Source organism: Monodon monoceros, unplaced genomic scaffold (assembly GCF_005190385.1).
Source record: "Monodon monoceros isolate NGI ecotype Baffin Bay Population unplaced genomic scaffold, NGI_Narwhal_1 Super_Scaffold_5, whole genome shotgun sequence".
NCBI lineage: Eukaryota > Metazoa > Chordata > Mammalia > Artiodactyla > Monodontidae > Monodon > Monodon monoceros.
In genome coordinates this window covers 66792870-66812356 of record NW_021703782.1, presented here as the reverse complement: position 1 = coordinate 66812356, position 19487 = coordinate 66792870, and the positions used below count along the sequence as shown (strand labels likewise).

The window sequence follows — 19487 nt, the reverse complement described above, 5'->3', positions numbered from 1 at the left end:
ATGAAATGATTAGTTATAGTAAACAACCATCATTTTATTATCCCAGTTACTCTGCTTTTATGGGAACTTTCCTACTACCTCCCCAACATTTTCTGTGAATTGTATCCTGACATAAACATACACACATTTATTCACCCACATAGCTGAGAAAATGGAAGATTTAGGTACTCTTAGCCTCAGTCTTACCTGTCACGTCTACTACAAAAGAGAGAAAACCACATGCAACTGGAAAGAATGAAGCAGATTTGCAGAGGTAAAAGACAAAGAGAATTTCCTGGGTTTGCTATAGGGCTTCAGTCTCTGGTTCTAGCTGAGCCTGAGACTCAACTTTATTCTTCCTTTGGGCTCTGGGAATCCCCCCCACCAACCCCCCACTATATTTTAGCTTAGGCTAGCTAAGCTGGAATATGTTGTCTTTAACTAAATGGCCCTTAACTAACACACCCACTCAAGTTCTAAATCCTGTAAGAAGTGAAGCAAGGATTCAAACCCAGGTCTGCATGATTCCAACATTTGTTCCACTCCCCACACTGCCAAGAGTTAATGATATGGTGTGGTGATAAGAGCAAGTACAGTTCTGCATAAACAGAACCGCAGCAGTCAGAACTTTAAAGTAATCATCCAGACATACCCAGAACTGATCAGACTTGTATCTACGGAATGTTTCGGCTCCACAGCTAAGGGGTGATCTGGATAAACTGAAGAATGTTCACTAGAGAGCCATAGAAGAAGATTAAATAATTGGAAATGAGAAAAAGTGCATAGTATATATTGCCTCCACAATTCAATTGGTACTTCATATCCTGCACCCAAACATCTTTCTCGTAATGGTCTTACACTGCTTTTTAATATTTTCTATGTCTTTGTCTCATCTCTTCAAATAGGTTTTGAGCTTCTTCAAGTCAAGGAATATCTATTATACTTTTTTTGTATTGTGTTAAATGAATTAAAATTAAAGAAGACAGCTTGTTCAAACACAAGAGAATAGAGGATAATTTAATAATAGTACTGGTAAATATGAATCTCTACATTGATGGGAACTGACTTTTTCCAATACCACAACAAGAAGAGGAGAAAGAATTCTCATATACTAATATGAGATATTTAAATTAGTGTTAGGGATAAATTTCCAAATTGAAGCAATTGTTGTAGCATGTGTCCAAGAGGAAAAGCCTTAGAGATTCAGCCTCTACATAGGGGTATTTTTTTTTGTCTAGGACAGTTTTGGTTTGGATCCTTTTTACTGTCTCACTAAATAATGATTTATGGACTTCATGCCCCTTCTTCAAGCCTTTCCAAGACCTATGAAGACATCAGACAAGAGTGGAACTTTATCTTTTTTTCCCCATTAAAATACACTACAGAATATACTTAGTATTTCTGAATATTGGCATATGGAACTCAAATACTAAAAATCTGTATCTTTAGTAAAAAAAAAACATACCTGTGAGTACTACCCCAAAGTAGAAAAATATGTTTTGAAGGTATTTACCTTATATCATTTAAAAGTTATGGTAACTGAAGGAAATCCTCTAATACTCAAGCCAAAGCATACTATAAATCCAGTATTGGAATTTTTGCTTCCAGCCACAATGAGGTAATTAGGAATGCATTAACCCTATTACCTTAAGCAGCTAGACATCCAGACAAAATATATGAAACATCTCTTTTCAGACACTGCTCAACAGAAAGCTCAAAACAGTGATTCCTCAAAGAAGGAAAGCAAATGAGATGCACCCTGACATTGCCTGATCATTTTGTCTGAGGAGAGTTTCTAGGCTGCAACACAGGGAGGGGGAACCCAAACAGAGGCTTGTGGTCTCACTGAGTTAAGGAGAAACAGTTCTGATTTCACACACACACACACAAACACACACAGAGGCGGGGGAGATGGCGAGCTCTAGATCTGCAGACAAATCTTTTCTAACGTTGGCTGAGTACTGATGTGTGCATACATGTGTGGTAACTACCAAGGCCAGGGAAAGGACACTAGAAAGGATGGGCAGAATAGTTTCTGAAGTTCACATGAGTCAGGAAAAGTTCGGATTTTCCAGCAGTCAGCGAGGAGAGACCTTGTAATTCAAGAAGCATTGGTTAGAGTCCTCAGAAAGTTATTGCCCAGACCAAATTAGCCCTGCTCTGGAAACACCCTAACATAGCTTAAAACCAAGTCTCAAAAGCATCCAGCTAATTTAAAGTTAATTGCATCCCAGAAAATAATCCAACAATATTTAAAGGAATACAGAAAAATCCAGGACCCAAAAACATAAAATTTAACATTTCCAACAGTGAATTTAAAAATCACCAGGTAAGCAAAGAAGCTGGGGAAATAATGCCTCCCACCCAGAAGAACAATCAAATCAACTGATAGAAACAGATCCAGTAAAGACCAGCATGATAGAATTAGCAGACAACAACAGTAAAACAGCTATTATAAATACACTCCACATGTTTAAGAGCATAATGAAAAAAATAAAAAATATTTTAAAAATACAAACCAAACTCTATAGATGAATAATACAGTATCTGAAATGTGAAATACATAGGATGGGATAAACAGTGGATAGATGTTGACGAAGAAAAGAACACCAAACTTGAAGACATCAATTTTATTCAAAATGAAACATAGAAGGAAAATAAGATTAAAAAATGAAAAGAACATTTGTGACTGTGAGATGATGGTAAACAGTCTAAAATATATGTAATTGGAGGGAAAGTCAGAAAAAAGTGAGGAAATAATGACCAAATTGTTTTAAATTTGATGGCAACTATAAACCAAATATCCAAAAATGTCAGCAAATTCCAAACAGAAAAAGAGATTAATAAAACTATACAAGGGCAGAGCATAAACAAATTGCTAAAATGAACACTAGTAATGGGAACATCTTAAAAGTAGACAAAGAAAAATGACATAAAGATAAGAATGATCACAGACTTCTCATCAGAAACTATGAAAGACAGAAACCTTTAAACACTAAAAGGAAAACAACCTAACAAACTAGAATTCTGTTTCCATTGAAAATACCCTTCAAAAACTAAGGTAAAGACTCTTTCAAACAAAAGTTGAGAGAATTCATTGCCAATAGGCCTGCTTTACAAAAAATATTAAAGGAAGTTATTCACGCAAAAGGAAAATGATACTAGATAGAGATCTGGATCCGAAATATGGAAGAAAAATCACTGGAAATGGTAAATATATTGATAAATATGAAAAACTTTTTCTTATTTTTCAAAATTTCTTTTAAAGATAACTGAGTGTTTAAAGCAAAAATGATAATGATAGACTGTGGAGTTTATAATATATGTGGAAATAAAATGTACAAAAACAATAACACAAAGTATAGGAGAGGGGAATAAAATTATACTGTAGTAATGCTATTAAAATATATGTAAAGTGGGGGCTTCCCTGGTGGCGCAGTGGTTGAGAGTCCGCCTGCCGATGCAGGGGACACGGGTTCGTGCCCCGGTCTGGGAAGATCCCACATGCTGCGGAGTGGCTTGGCCCGTGAGCCATGGCCGCTGAGCCTGCATGTCCAGAGCCTGTGCTCCGCAACGGGAGAGGCCACAACAGTGAGAGGCCCGCATACCGCAAAAAAAAATATATATATATATATATATTTATATATATATATTTATATATATATACATATGTAAAGTAGAATACCATTATTTGAAGGTAGAATGCCATAAGTTAAAGCTGTATACTGTAAACCCACTAAAATAGAATAACAACAACAAAAAAAAGCTAATATACCAATAAAAGAGGAGATACAATGAAATAAAAAAACACTCCAAAAGAAATTAAAAGAATAAAGCACAAAGATATATGGGTTAAAAGAAATAAAATAGCATAAAACACATTAAACATCATTAGCCATTAGGGAAATGCAAATTAAAACCACAATAAGGTACTACTACACACTTTCCCCAAGGGCTAAAATTAAAAAGATTCACTTGCAATATCAACTTTTGGTGAGGATGTAGATCACTAGCACTGTCATGTATTGCTGGTGAAAGCACAAAATTATACAGCCACTTTGGAAAGTAATTTGGCAGATTCTTATGCAGTTAATCAAACACTTGCCATACAACCCAGCAATTACAACTCATACATTCACACAAAGACACATACTCAAATGTTCATAGCAATTTTTTAAATAATAGCCCCAAATTAGAAACAACTCAAAGGTTCATCAACAGGTGAGTGGATAAACAAACTGTGGTACACCATACAATGGAATACTACCCAGCAATAAAAGGAACACTACTGAAATGTGAATGAATCTAGAAAGTATTATGCTAAATATAAGAAGCCAGACACAAAAGAGTACATACTGCATGTTTCCATTTACACGAAATTCTAGAAAACACAAGCTAATCTACAGTGACAAAAAGCAGATTAGGGGCTGCTTAGGTCTAGGGGTAGACTATATGGGAGGTGGGAGTAGAATGTGTGGATTTATGCCAAAGGGGCATACGGAACATTTGGGGGAAGTAGAAATCTTGATCGTGGTGGTCATTATGGCATGTATACATTTGTCAAAACTTGCCAAAGTGTATATTTTAAATGTGTACAGTTTATTGTGCACACATTATACATCAATAACACTGTTTTTAAAAGTGGAATGAACAAAATGGAAATAAAACAGTGCCAACATTCTATCAGTCATAGGAATACTGTCCTTAGTCATCACTAATGGGCACTTCAGACCCAGGAAGTGCTGTCGACTTCAGAGAAATCCTGAAAGCAAAGGCCAAGCTGGAAACAAATACCTCAATGTTCCTAATTTTTAAAGGCCTTAAAGAACTTGCAAAGCAATGTTTCTGGCTCTGGTTTTGTTTTGATAATTATTCAGTACTGCCCCAAACACATTAATCTACAAATTCTTTGAGAAGAACTCTGTCACATCACGTTCTTCCCAGAGCACATAAAAAGAATCAAATGAATTGTTTGCTGAATGCACCAATAAGTGACCAAATGAATGAATGAATAAAATAAATTTCTATGGGAATTAATATCCCAACACAGCTGTATATTATTTATCTCTTGTAGAAAATGCTACCTATCCATCTTTAAATATGATAAAAGATCATTTATTGGAGCACCACAAATCTAGAATTTTGAAGAATCTGTATGAGCAGGGCTGAGTTTTATTTTTGCATTGTTGAAAAAAAATCATATGGCCAAACAATAGTATAGAAACAAGGCGATGATTGCCACCTTTATTTTTTATGTTATATCAGAGTTTACAAATGGCTTTCACAAACATTAACTCATCTAAGCCATTTAGGACCACTATTTTACCAATAGGCAGTTTCTGTCTATAAATCACAATCTATTGATGCACTGAAAGAAAATTTCTGAGGGCTTTACTAGTTAATCTGTTAATCTGTTTCAAACAACGATGAAAGAGAGAGGGTGGGGGAAAGATCTCAACATGTTACATTTTAAATTACAATTCAGGATTAGCATCATTTTTACAAATGGTTAAGATAGCCTGAGCAGCCTTACTGCAAGTTTTTGTAAAAACTGTTGGAGTTTTAAAGAGAGCCTGACAATACCTTCACTACCAAATAGCCTGAGGAGTTTGAGGACCCCAGCTTGGAACACCCTAAAGGTGCTGAAGTTGAACATCTTATGTAAAATTTGAACCCTACACTTATTAATGGAAAACCAACCCCACCTATTAAAAGCTAATACACAACTATGAGCTATTTCTAATAGCCTCTTTGGAAAAGTATGTTGAGCCTCAAAAGAAGTGGTTGTTTTTGTTTTTGTTTTTGTTTTCTAAAAGCAATGACCTGTTTTGATAATAATATTCCTAAGACTGCCCAGGTGTTTGAAGTCCATAAGATAACTGAGCATATTAAATAGGATACTGCTCAGATTCTCAAGACACAGGCCTGGATGACTTGATTATCTCTACATGAGATCTCTGTCTCCACTTTCCGTTCTAAGATTAAATAAGTCAGCTAAAGGAACGACAGAGACCAAGGCCATTTGGATTAGAAGTTCTAGGCTGAAAAGCAAATATCCATTTCCAGGTTTTCCATATTTAAAGTTTTTACCAGTTTGTCTTTTGGGGACTGAAATGAGGATGACAACAGATCCAAAGTAAGCTGCATTAGCATCACAAAATGACAACTGAATATGCCACCCACTATCTCCATAGTACTGAAAATGCACCTCTGTGACAAGTCACAGGTACCAAGAATGTTTCATCACATTGCTTCACTTCACATAAATACCCCCCCATAGGGTTTTATGTCTCTCTTCTTAGCTTTCTCTGCCTTAATCCTCTTTCCTCTACTCTTCAGCTTTACTTAATTCAGAACTGTATCTAATTCACAAATTGAAGCAGGACAGGTCTCCCTCACAAACTCGGCCCACACACCGATCTGACAAGAGGTCACTGCTATGGACTAAACCCCAAGTAGGAGTTGCTGCACTGGAATATCAGTGTATTTTGCTTTCCCCCATTAGCTTCTTAAATGAAAGAAAGGTAAGTTCAAGCACTTACTAGCTGGTGAAATCATACATCCATTAAAGAAAAGAAGTTGAAGAAATATTGAACCCTTCCCAATCTCTCAAGAAACAAAGGGACTCTCCCCACAGAAAAAATAGAAAGGGGAATGCCCCAAAGAGGAAACAAAAATTGTGAAACAAACTTTTCAAAGTGCCCAATCCCTAAGAAAGGTAGAGTATCCTACAACCAGGTCTTTATTTTGAAATACCTTTCTTGGGTGGCATCCTGGTGGTGTCCTGTCAGAACGTCTCGGCTGCCGGTTAACGTGAAGAAGGATGACAGGTTGAAGGGACAAATGTTTCAGGTCTGGTCCGGCACATGCACACAGTTCTGCCTGTTGCTGAAAGTGCTCCCTGGTGCCATTTCACAGTCTGAAACATAAGAAGGTACTAATTTCCTCACCATTAAATTTTCATGAATGTTTAGTTTGCCATTTAGGGATGGAGTACTCAGGTCAAAAGGGTTGTATGTGGGGCTCATGTCTGAAATAAAACTAAGCTGATCGTGCAAGTGGTATTCAAAGCAAATCTGGCTTCATCCCATTCTGTATGTGCTTGCCTGCCTCGTTTTAAATACCTTCCATTCTAGGGTTTTATCCTAAATACATGCACAGAGGGCAGTGTAAGGGAAAGCACTTTTAGAAAAGTGAGAAATACCACTAAGCAGACTTTGTAAATTAAATGAGTAAATAAAGAAGATACTCCTATGTGTGGAGTTCAGGTTTAAGCAGCAAAGCCACAGCGCATTCAGTTTACCTGTCAATCTCAATGTGGGGAAACTTGGAGATATTGTGTTCATTTTCTCAAATTCTCTGAAAATAAAACTTGCTATAACAGGAAACTTATTTTCTGGGAAGTTTACAAAAATTTTTTTTTTCTATTAACACTTCTCAAAGGAAGGTAGTAATCCTTGCTTTAAAATGGTAAACAAAAAAGATTTCCATCACTGAAAAGAAAGGGACAAAAAGTGCTGAAATCTAATGTTGCAAAAGAGGCTGCCTTTTGAGAGGGAGAACACGGGCATTCTCTGGTTACTTCGGTGATAGCCGCTGACCTTGGCAAGAGGAAACACTGTTTTGAAATGGATCCTGGTGGCCCATTACACCAAGGCAGCTTTTGGCTTCACAGATGGATTTGTGCACAGATCTGACCCTTCTAGAATATAAAGCCTACTACATAGGCTTTAGCTAAAGTAGTGTGTAGCACACCTGGAATTATGGTTTAAAACAAAGCTCTGTAAAGTGATGCTCACTTAGCTTTTTCTCTGGACATTAGATCTCAACTGTAATAGTAAGATAGGATATAGCTGATACAAGTACTTACATTTAAAGATTTATAATGAAAGTTATGTGGTTCTTTAACTTGGGAATTTATAAGGAAATTGAGAAGTTTTGTTGCAAATTGTTGGACCTATAATCTAGAGTGAGAACAGTATGTAATTTAATTTATATTAACTTTAAAAATATGTAAAATAACTCTAAATTCTAATCTAACAAAAACCATAATAAACTTATAAAGTAACAAGATGTTCTTCAAGCTTTCTGTCCAAAAAATTATAAAAACAATACTAAACAAAAGATTAAACACAGAAACCAACCAAGAAACATAGATTAATTCACGCATGTTAAAATTTAAAATTTCTATTCATCGAAAGATGTTTCAAAGAAATTAAAGTAGAAAATACTTACAACTCACACAACACTTCATAAAAGTATAAAAAACAAAGAACTTCTACTTATCAACAAGAAGAAAATCAGCACCCCCAAAAGGGAAAAAAATGGGAAAAGATTTGAACAAATATTACACATAGGAAGATATAAAATCTAATAAAAATGAACAAAACGAGAATTTGTCAATACAGTTAGAGGGACGAGGGGAAGATGGCGGAAGAGTAAGGTGCGGAGATCACCTTCCTCCCCACAGATACACCAGAAATACATCTACACGTGGAACAACTCCTACAGAACACCTACTGAACGCTGGCAGAAGACCTCAGACCTCCCAAAAGGCAAGAAACTCCCCACGTACCTGGGTAGGGAAAAAGAAAAAGGAATAAACGGAGACAGAAGGATAGGGACGGGACATACACCTCAGGAAGGGCGCTGTGAAGGAGGAAGTTTCCACACACTAGGAAGGCCCTTCGCGGGCGGAGACTGCGGGTGGCGGGAGAGAAGCTTCGGGGCCGCGGAGGAGAGCGCAGCCACCGGGGTGCGGAGGGCAAAGCGGGGAGATTCCCACACAGAGGATCGGGGCCAACCGGCACTCACCAGCCCGAGACGCTTGTCTGCTCACTCACCGGGGCGGGCGGGGCTCTGAGCTGAGGCTCGGGCTTTAGTCAGAGGCAGGGAGAGGACTGGGGCTGGCGGCGTGAACATAGCCTGCAGGGGGTTAGTGCGCCACGGTTGGCCGAGAGGAAGTCCGGGGAAAAGTCTGGACCTGCCGAAGAGGCAAGAGACTTTTTCTTCCCTCTTTATTAACTACTGCACGAGGAGAGTGGATTAAGAGCGCTGCTTAAAGGAGCTCGAGAGACGGGCGCGAGCCGCGGCTAAAAGCGCGGACCCCAGAGACGGGCATGAGACGCTAAGGCTGCTGCTGCCGCCACCAAGAAGCCTGTGTGCGAGCACAGGTCACTATCCACACTCCCCTTACGGGGAGCCTGTGCAGCCCGCCACTGCCAGGGTCCCGGGATCTAGGGACAACTTCCCCGGGAGAACGCAGCACGGCGCACCTCAGGCTAGTACAACGTCACGCCGGCCTCTGACGCCTCAGGCTCGCCCTGCACTCCGTACCCCTCCCTCCCCCCGGCCTGAGTGAGCCAGAGCCCCCGAATCAGCGGCTCCTTTAACCCCGTCCTGTCTGAACGAAGAATAGACGCCCTCCGGCGACCTACAGGCAGAGGCGGGGCCAAATCCAAAGCTGAGCCCCGGGAGCTGTGCGAACAAGGAAGAGAAAGGGGAATCTCTCCCAGCAGCCTCAGGAGCAGCGGATTAAAGCTCCACAATCAACTTGATGTACCCTGCATATGTGGAATACCTGAATAGACAATGAATCATCCCAAATTGAGGAGGTGGGCTTTGAGAGCAAGATTTATTATTATTTCCCCTTTTCCTTTCTGTGAGTGTGTATGTGTATGCTTCTGTGTGAGATTTTGTCTGTATAGCTTTGCTTCCACCATTTGTCCTAGGGTTCTATCCATCCGTTTTTTTTCTTTAAAAAATTTTTTTCTTAATAATTATTTTTTATTTTAATAACTTCATTTTATTTTATCTTAATCTTATTTTATCTCCTTCCTTCCTCCCTCCCTCCCTCCCTGCCTCCCTCCCTCCCTCTCTCCCTCTCTCTCCCTCTCTCTCTCTCTCTTTCTCTCTTTCTTTCTTTCTTTCTACTTTTTCTCCCTCTTATTCTGAGCCGTGTGGATGAAAGGTTCTTGGTGCTCCAGCCAGGAGTCAGTGCTGTGCCTCTGAGGTAGGAGAGCCAACTTCAGGACACTGGTCCACAAGAGACCTCCCAGTTCCACATAATATCAAAAGGCGAAAATCTCCCAGAGATCTCCATCTCAACACCAGCACCCAGCTTCACTCAATGACCAGCAAGCTACAGTGCTGGACACCCTATGCCAAACAACTAGCAAGACAGGAACACAACCCCATCCATTAGCAGAGAGGTTGCCTAAAATCATAATAAGTCCACAGGCACCCCAAAACACACCACCAGACGTGGACCTGCCCACCAGAAAGACAAGATCCAGCCTCATCCACCAGAACACAGGCACTAGTCCCCTCCACCAGGAAGCCCACACAATGCACTAAATCAACCTTAGCTACTGGGGACAGACACCAAAAACAACGGGAACTACGAACCTGCAGCCTGCAAAAAGGAGACCCCAAACACATTAAGATAAGCAAAATGAGAAGACAGAAAAGCACACAGCAGATGAAGGAGCAAGATAAAAACCTGCAAGGCTTCCCTGGTGGCGCACTGGTTGAGAGTCCGCCTGCCAATGCCAGGGGACATGGGTTCGTGCCCTGGTCCGGGAAGATTCTACATGCCACGGAGCGGCTGGGCCCGTGAGCCATGGCCGCTGAGCCTGCGCGTCCGGAGCCTGTGCTCCGCGACAGGACAGGCCACAACAGTGAGAGGCCCGCGTACAGCAAAAAAAAAAAAAAAAAAAAAAAAAAGATAAAAACCCACCAGACCTAACAAATGAAGAGGAAATAGGCAGTCTACCTGAAAAAGAATTCAGAATAATCATAGTAAAGATAATCCAAAATCTTGGAAATAGAATAGACAAAATGCAAGAAACATTTAACAAGGACCTAGAGAACTAAAGATGAAATGAGCAACGATGAACAACACATTAAATGAAATTAAAAATACTCTAGATGGGATCAATAGCAGAATAACTGAGGCAAAAGAAAGGATAAGTAACCTGGAAGATAAAATAGTGGAAATAACTACTGCAGAGCAGAATAAACAAAAAAGAATGAAAAGAACTGAGGACAGTCTCAGAGACCTCTGGGACAACATTAAATGCACCAACATTTGAATTATAGGGGTTCCAGAAGAAGAAGAGAAAAAGAAAGGGACTAAGAAAATATTTGAAGAGATTATAGTTGAACACTTCCCTAATATGGGAAAGGAAATAGTTAATCAAGTCCAGGAAGCACAGAGAGTCCCATACAGGATAAATCCAAGGTGAAATACGCCAAGACACATATTAATCGAACTGTCAAAAATTAAATACAAAGAAAGAAAACATATTAAAAGCAGCAAGGGAAAAACAACAAATAACACACAAGGGAATCCCCATAAAGTTAACAGCTGATCTTTCAGCAGAAACTCTGCAAGCCAGAAGGGACTGGCAGGACATATTTAAAGTGATGAAGGAGAAAAACCTGCAACCAAGACTCCTCTACCCAGCAAGGATCTCATTCAGATTTGACGGAGAAATTAAAACCTTTACAGACAAGCAAAAGCTGAGAGAGTTCAGCACAACCAAACCAGCGTTACAACAAATGCTAAAGGAACGTCTCTAGGCAAGAAACACAAGAGAAGGAAAAGACCTACAATAATGAACCCAAAACAATTTAGAAAATGGGAATAGGAACATACATATCGATAATTACCTTACATGTAAATGGACTAAATGCTCCCACCAAAAGACACAGATTGGCTGAATGGATACAAAAACAAGACCCATATATATGCTGTCTACAAGAGACACACTACAGACGTAGAGACACATACAGACTGAAAGTAAGAGGATGGAAAAAGATATTCCATGCAAATGGAAACCAAAAGAAAGCTGGAGTAGCAATTCTCATATGAGACAAAATAGACTTTAAAATAAAGACTATTAGAAGAGACAAAGAAGGACACTACATAATGATCAAGGGATCGATCCAAGAAGAAGATATAACAATTGTAAATATTTATGCACCCAACATAGGAGCACCTCAATACATAAGGCAAATACTAACAGCCATAAAAGGGGAAATCGACACTAACACATTCATAGTAGGGGACTTTAATACCCCACTTTCACCATGGACAGATCATCCAAAATGAAAATAAATAAGGAAACACAAGCTTTAAGTGATACATTAAACAAGATGGCCTTAATTGATATTTATAGGACATTCCATCCAAAAACAACAGAATACACATTTTTCTCAAGTGCTCATGGAACATTCTCCAGGAGAGATAATATCTTGGGTCACAAATCAAGCCTTGGTAAATTTAAGAAAATTGAAATTGTATCAAGTATCGTTTCCGACCACAATGCTATGAGACTAGGTATCAATTACAGGAAAAGATCTGTAAAAAATACAAACACATGGAGGCTAAACAATACACTGCTGAATAACGAAGTGATCACTGAAGAAATCAAAGAGGAAATCAAAAAATACCTAGAAACAAATGACAATGGAGACATGACGACCCAAAACCTATGGAATGGATCAAAAGCAGTCCTAAGAGGGAAGTTTACAGCAATACAATCCTACCTTAAGAAACAAGAAACATCTCGAATAAACAACCTAACCTTGCACCTAAAGCAATTAGAGAAAGAAGAACAAAAAAACCCCCAAAGTTAGCAGAAGGAAAGAAATCATAAAAATCAGATCAGAAAGAAATGAAAAAGAAATGAAGGAAATTATAGCAAAGATCAATAAAACTAAAAGCTGGTTCTTTGAGAAGATAAACAAAATTGATAAACCATTAGCCAGACTCATCAAGAAAAAAAGGGAGAAGACTCAAATCAATAGAATTAGAAATGAAAAAGGAGAAGTAACAACTGACACTGCAGAAATACAAAAGATCTTGAGAGATTACTACAAGCAACTCTATGGCAATAAAATGGACAACCTGGAAGAAATGGACAAATTCTTGGAAATGCACAACCTGCCAAGACTGAATCAGGAAGAAATAGAAAATATGAACAGACCAATCACAAGCACTGAAATTGAAACTGTGATTAAAAATCTTCCAGCAAACACAAGCCCAGGACCAGATGGCTTCACAGGCGAATTCTATCAAACATTTAGAGAAGAGCTAACACCTATCCTTCTCAAACTCTTCCAAAATGTAGCAGAGGGAGGAACACTCCCAAACTCATTCTACGAGGCCACCATCACCTTGATACCAAAACCAGACAAGGATTTCACAAAGAAAGAAAACTACAGGCCAATATCACTGATGAACATAGATGCAAAAATCCTCAACAAAATACTAGCAAACAGAATCCAAAAGCACATTAAAAGGATCATACACCATGATCAAGTGGGGTTTATTCCAGGAAGGCAAGGATTCTTCAATATACAAAAATCAATCAACGTGATACACCATATTAACAAATTGAAGGAGAAAAACCATACGATCATCTCGATAGATGCAGAGAAAGCTTTCGACAAAAATCAACACATATTAATGATAAAAACCCTGCAGAAAGTAGGCATAGAGGGAACTTTCCTCAACATAATAAAGGCCATATATGACAAACCCATAGCCAACATCGTCCTCAATGGTGAAAAACTGAAAGCATTTCCACTAAGATCAGGAACAAGACAAGGTTGCCCACTATCACCACTCTTATTCAACATAGTTTTGGAAGTTTTAGCCACAGCAATCAGAGAAGAAAAGGAAATAAAAGGAATCCAAATCGGAAAAGAAGAAGTAAAGCTGTCACTGTTTGCAGGTGACATGATACTATACATAGAGAATCCTAAAGGTGCTACCAGAAAACTACTAGAGCTAATCAATGAATTTGGTAAAGTAGCAGGATACAAAATTAATGCACAGAAATCTCTGGCATTCCTATACACTACTGATGAAACATCTGAAAGTGAAATTAAGAAAACACTCCCATTTACCATTGCAAGAAAAAGAATAAAATACCTAGGAATAAACCTACCTAAGGAGACAAAAGACCTGTATGCAGAAAATTATAAGACACTGATGAAAGAAATTAAAGATGATACAAGTAGATGGAGAGATATACCATGTTCTTGGATTGGAAAAATCAACATTTTGAAAATGACTCTACTACACAAAGCAATCTACAGATTCAATGCAATCCCTATCAAACTACCACTGGCATTTTTCACAGAACTAGAGCAAAAAATTTCACAATTTGTATGGAAACACAAAAGACCCCGAATAGCCAAAGCAATCTTGAGAACAAAAAACGGAGCTGGAGGAATCAGGCTCCCTGACTTCAGACTATACTACAAAGCTACAGTAATCAAGACAGTATGGTACTGGCACAGAAACAGAAAGATAGATCAATGGAATAGGATAGAAAGCCCAGAGATAAACCCACGCACATATGGTCACCTTATCTTTGATAAAGGAGGCAGGAATGTACAGTGGAGAAAGAACAGGCTCTTCAATAAGTGGTGCTGGGAAAACTGGACAGGTACATATAGAAGTATGAGATTAGATCACTCCCTAACACCATACACAAAAATAAACTCAAAATGCATTAAAGACCTAAATGTAAGGCCAGAAACTATCAAACTCTTAGAGGAAAGCATAGGCAGAACACTCTATGACATAAATCACAGCAAGATCCTTTTTGACCCACCTTCTAGAGAAATGGAAATAAAAACAAAAATAAACAAATGGGACCTAATGAAACTTCAAAGCTTTTGCACAGCAAAGGAAACCATAATCAAGACCAAAAGACAACCCTCAGAATGCGAGAAAATATTTGCAAATGAAGCAACTGACGAAGGATAAATCTCCAAAATTTATAAGCAGCTCATACAGCTGAATAACAAAAAAACAAACAACCCAATCCAAAAATGGGCAGAAGACCTAAATAGACATTTCTCCAAAGAAGATATACAGACTGCCAACAAACACATGAAAGAATGCTCAACATCATTAATCATTAGAGAAATGCAAATCATAACTACAATGAGATATCATCTCAGTCAGAATGGCCATCATCAAAAAATCTAGAAACAATAAATGCTGGAGAGAGTGTGGAGCAAAGGGAACACTCTTGCACTGCTGGTGGGAATGTGAATTGGTACAGCCACTATGGAGAACAGTATGGAGGTTCCTTAAAAAACTACAAATAGAACTACCCTATGACCCAGCAATTCCACTACTGAGCATATACCCTGAGAAAACCATAATTCAAAAGGAGTCATGTACCAAAATGTTCATTGCAGCTCTATTTACAATAGCCCAGAGATGGAAACAACCTAAGTGTCCATCATCAGATGAATGGATAAAGAAGATGTGGCACATATATTCAATGGAATATTACTCAGCCATAAAAAGAAACGAAATTGAGCTATTTGTAATGAGGTGGATGGACCTAGAGCCTGTCATACAGAGTGAAGTTAGTCAGAAAGAGAAAGACAAATACCGTATGCTAACACATATATATGGAATTTAAGAAAAAAAATGTCATGAAGAACCTAGGGGTAAGACAGGAATAAAGACACAGACCTACTGGACTTGAGGATATGGGGAGGGGGAAGGGTAAGCTGTGACAAAGTGAGAAAGTGGCATGGACATATATACACTACCAAATGTAAAATAGATAGCTAGTGGGAAGCAGCCGCATAGCACAGGGAGATCAGCTCGGTGCTTTGTGACCACCTAGAGGGGTGGGATAGGGAGGGTGGGAGGGAGGGAGACGCAAGAGGGAAGAGATATGGGAACATATGTATATGTATAACTGATTCACTTTGTTATAAAGCAGAAACTAACAGACCATTGTAAAGCAATTATACTCCAATAAAGATGTAACAATAACAAAAAAATGAATGAAGCATCAGCAGTAATTTTACAGAAGAGGGAACACACAGCCAATAGACATATGAAGAAAGTTCCAGTGTCATCTAGAGAAATGCAAATCAAGACCACAAGCGGTAGGGGCATGCTAGTTTAAACCTCATAAGTTCCCCGGGTGAAATTTGAAACTGGCTCCATGCATGGAGGGAGAGACCAAAGAAAGAGGCAGGCCACTCCAGATTCATAGCTGGTGGCTTTAATAAACAAGGGAACTGACATTTGAGGTTTGTCTCTGGTGGTCGCAAGACGAGTAGATCTCGGCACTGCCCTGCAGAATGTTAAGGGTTTATATAGAGGCTTTAACTGGGTTAGGTTTTGTATTCAGTCCCGATGGTCTCAAAAACACATTGTTCTTGCAGGACTTTGTCTTTGAGACGGCTCTGGTGCAGGGAAGGCAGGCAGAATGCACCTTCCAAGGACAGGAAAGGGGATAAGGAGCCTCCAATTGCCCAGGTCCAGCTTGAGGGTCAACAACAGTCACATCCTCTCTACGACCTCCTCCAGCTCTCCACCCCTCCTGCTGGCTCTTACAATTTTACATGCAACCCTTTTTCTACAATGTGCCCTGAGTGGTCAACAAGAAATTTCATTAGCATGGCTCATTTGCGGCTATCTGGCTACATTAGAGGCAAATACCACAGCAACAATATGGGCACGTGCAAGAGAAAACACAAATTAAGGTAACAATTCACAAAGTAAGAAACAATTTTTTCCATTAAAAGCCCCATGATCCAAACCACTGATTTATTAAGCTCCCTAGGTGGGGGTTGGATTACTCAGGGTGTTCACTTGTATCCCCGTGTGCTTTAGTAAAAATGCTGCATGGTGTGAACACACACATTCTACCTGGGTAATGGCACAGGTGCCTCCTTGGGAGGCAGTAATATTGTCCAAGACCACCCTATTTCAGAGGACAGCTTTCCTCGTTAGAGACATTTTAGTGTTCAGCAAGGACAGGTTCTGTCGGCTATCATAAGGCTTGCTGGGTGAATTTAATAAGGGCTTTTATGTGAGCTATACCATCCTCCAGGCCAATGAAAGGAACAAAGATGGCAGCCAGATGATCGTACCAATGGAAAACAGAAAGCACCCTTCTGGCCTTGAGGAGAAGGAGGTTGGCAACTTTTGTTGCTGTGGGATAGATTTTCTCCTGTGCCCAGGGAAAACCCAGGGTACAGTGGCCAAACCACCTAGATGGAAACCATGGCCAAAGATTCATGCCACAGAACCACTGGGTTTCATTTGGGTCTCCCCAATAAATACCTGTATGGTGTGACCATTCTGTACCAAACTAGTCACTATCTTTTGATGTAACAGAATGCGCAGTTCTGGTGATATCTATCTTATATCCCTGGTACAGTAAGGCAGGTTCTGTTTAAAATGCTTTTTCTGGTCCCAGTGTAGGGTTGAATGGGTGCTCACAGGTCCGAAAGCCGAGGTGAGTACATCCTAAATCTAAGTGTAGCCACCCATGGCTCTGATGATGGTATTCATAGGACCCTTCTGGTCAGCAATTTGATGGGCTGTGTAGTTTGACTGACATAAAAAGAATACCCATTGATAGTGTGTGCCACAGGCCAGGTTTTTGGATCAATATCGCTAATGTCAGATGAATTAAGAGTACTAATTCTAGTTTGTTCTTCCTTTATGCACTGCTTTAGTGCTTTCCAATTCCCTCCGTGCAGTGGTGACACCAGCCATGTCAACCCCAAGAAGGTAGAGGAGGGCAGTTGCCCACAGTCCAACTTTCAGTGCAAAGGGAAATGGCCAGGGCTCATGAGCGATCACCAGCCAAAATGTTCTGAGTTCAGCCCATCGGCTTCTGTGGTTTGTTCCTGTTTCCATCCAGATGGTGTCAGTGTTGGGCTGAATAGCAAGTGCAGTCCATGTGGGTGGGTTGCCCCTACTAGACCCCTCTGTTTACTGGGCATCAGCAGCAACTTCCACTATTCCCTCTCTACAGCCTACAGGGGCTGCCACAGGACTAGGGACAGAGGCATTTGGAAAACCTACATGTTCTATAGGGCCTAGTTGTACCTGCATTTCTAGAGACAGTGGGCTGGAGGACACGTTAGTCCTCTTCTGCAAATAGGCATGCCTCTTAGTCAAAGTGGGAGTTTGAACTATGGCAGAGGTTGGTCGGTGGAATATATTCGCAATCCAACCTTGACAGCAACAGAAGTTCTTACCATGATACACTGTTCTTTCATGAGAGGCTCTACTGGAAGAGTGCTGTGTATGCTGCTAGGAGCCACTGTTCTATGGGCTATACCAGGTTTCTGCCCCCTTCCAGAGTTGGGACCAAAATCCTAGGGCTACTCTCTCCTTCTGTTGTCTCTGCTACAGTTCCCAACCCATACTTTCTGGAGTCACAGACACATCTAACTCAAATGGTAGCCCTGTTTGGGAGATGCCTAGAGCTTTAATCTCCTTAGTATGTTTGCCCTCTCAAAGGTGGCTCGTTGTTCTGATCTCCAGGCTCACACATGTCCTTTCTTTACCAGGCAGTATAAGGAATGGAAACACTGTGCCAGGTAGAGAATAAAAGTCCTCCAAACCCCCAAAATTCCTATAAAAGCTTGCACCTTTTTCATGTTCTTAGAGATTAGCTAGGCTTGCACCTTGTCCATAATAGCTCTGGGACAATTCACATCTTACCTGATCATATGACTCCCGGAAACTTTACATTGGTGACTGCACCTTCAGTTTTCTGTGTATTCACCTCCCATACACTTGCTCACAGGTGTTCCAGCAAAATCTGCAGAGTGTGAAGTCAGCAGAGGCAAGGCTTCATATGTCGACATTATATCATCAAAGCAATGGGTCCATTTTACAGATGTGGGGAAGAATAACAGGGACAGATCTCCAGGCACCATCCCATGACATTTTGTGGGGCTGTACAGGTAGCCTCAGGGAAGAATTTGAAAAGTCCATTATCGTGCCTTTCATGTGAAAGCAAATTGAACTTGTGACTCAGCAGCCAAGGTATTCTGAAAAAAAGTATTTGCTAAGTCCAGAACAGCATGGTCCACTCCTAGGACTGTGGCCAAATTATCTAAGATGGTGCCAAGTTTGGGCACAGCTGCATGAATGGGGGGCATAACTTTGATCAATTCTCAGTAATCTGCCATCATCTGCCATGAGCTATCTGCCTTTTTTTACCGACCATAATGGGCCGTTGAAAGTGCTATGGACATGGCGTAGAATACCCACTCAGTGCAGTTCTTGGATAGTTCCTCCTATTTCCTTGACAATTACCACTCTTCGTTAGGGGGAAGTGTAGGCTTACTGATTCCCAGTTGGCATTTCCCCTCAGCAGTACTGGTTTGATTACTCTAACCTGGAGGCAGAATTCACCGATAGAGGTTTGCGGAGTTTGGCCTTGCAGGATGTCCGTGCCCAATATGTTCTCTGGTATTGGAGAGATAAAATCCTCATATTCTTGTGGGGGAGAACATCCAATTTGCAGTGTCAAAGGGACCTTCCTGACCATAACCAACTGCCCTTGGAAACCATCGATGGCGCTGAAAGGCCCAGAAAATTCCTGAAGTTTACCAGGTATTAGAGTATATTCAGCTCAAGTATCAATCAGAGCTGTCACCTTTTGTTTATTTCTGGGGTACCAGTGAATAGTGAGCTCAACATGTGGCCT

The 19487-nt window shown here is 40.1% G+C and overlaps 1 protein-coding gene across 1 annotated transcript in view; it reads right to left on the bottom strand.

Annotated features, from left to right (window-relative positions):
* TMC1 (transmembrane channel like 1) overlaps nt 1–19487 on the bottom strand; it is a 163125-nt gene that overhangs the window by 122661 nt on the left and 20977 nt on the right. Inside the window, exon 3 of the mRNA XM_029203018.1 lies at nt 6736–6898. Within this exon, the coding sequence (XP_029058851.1) occupies nt 6736–6751 (16 nt within the window). The 5' untranslated portion in view covers nt 6752–6898. The remainder of the gene's footprint in view (nt 1–6735; nt 6899–19487) is intronic.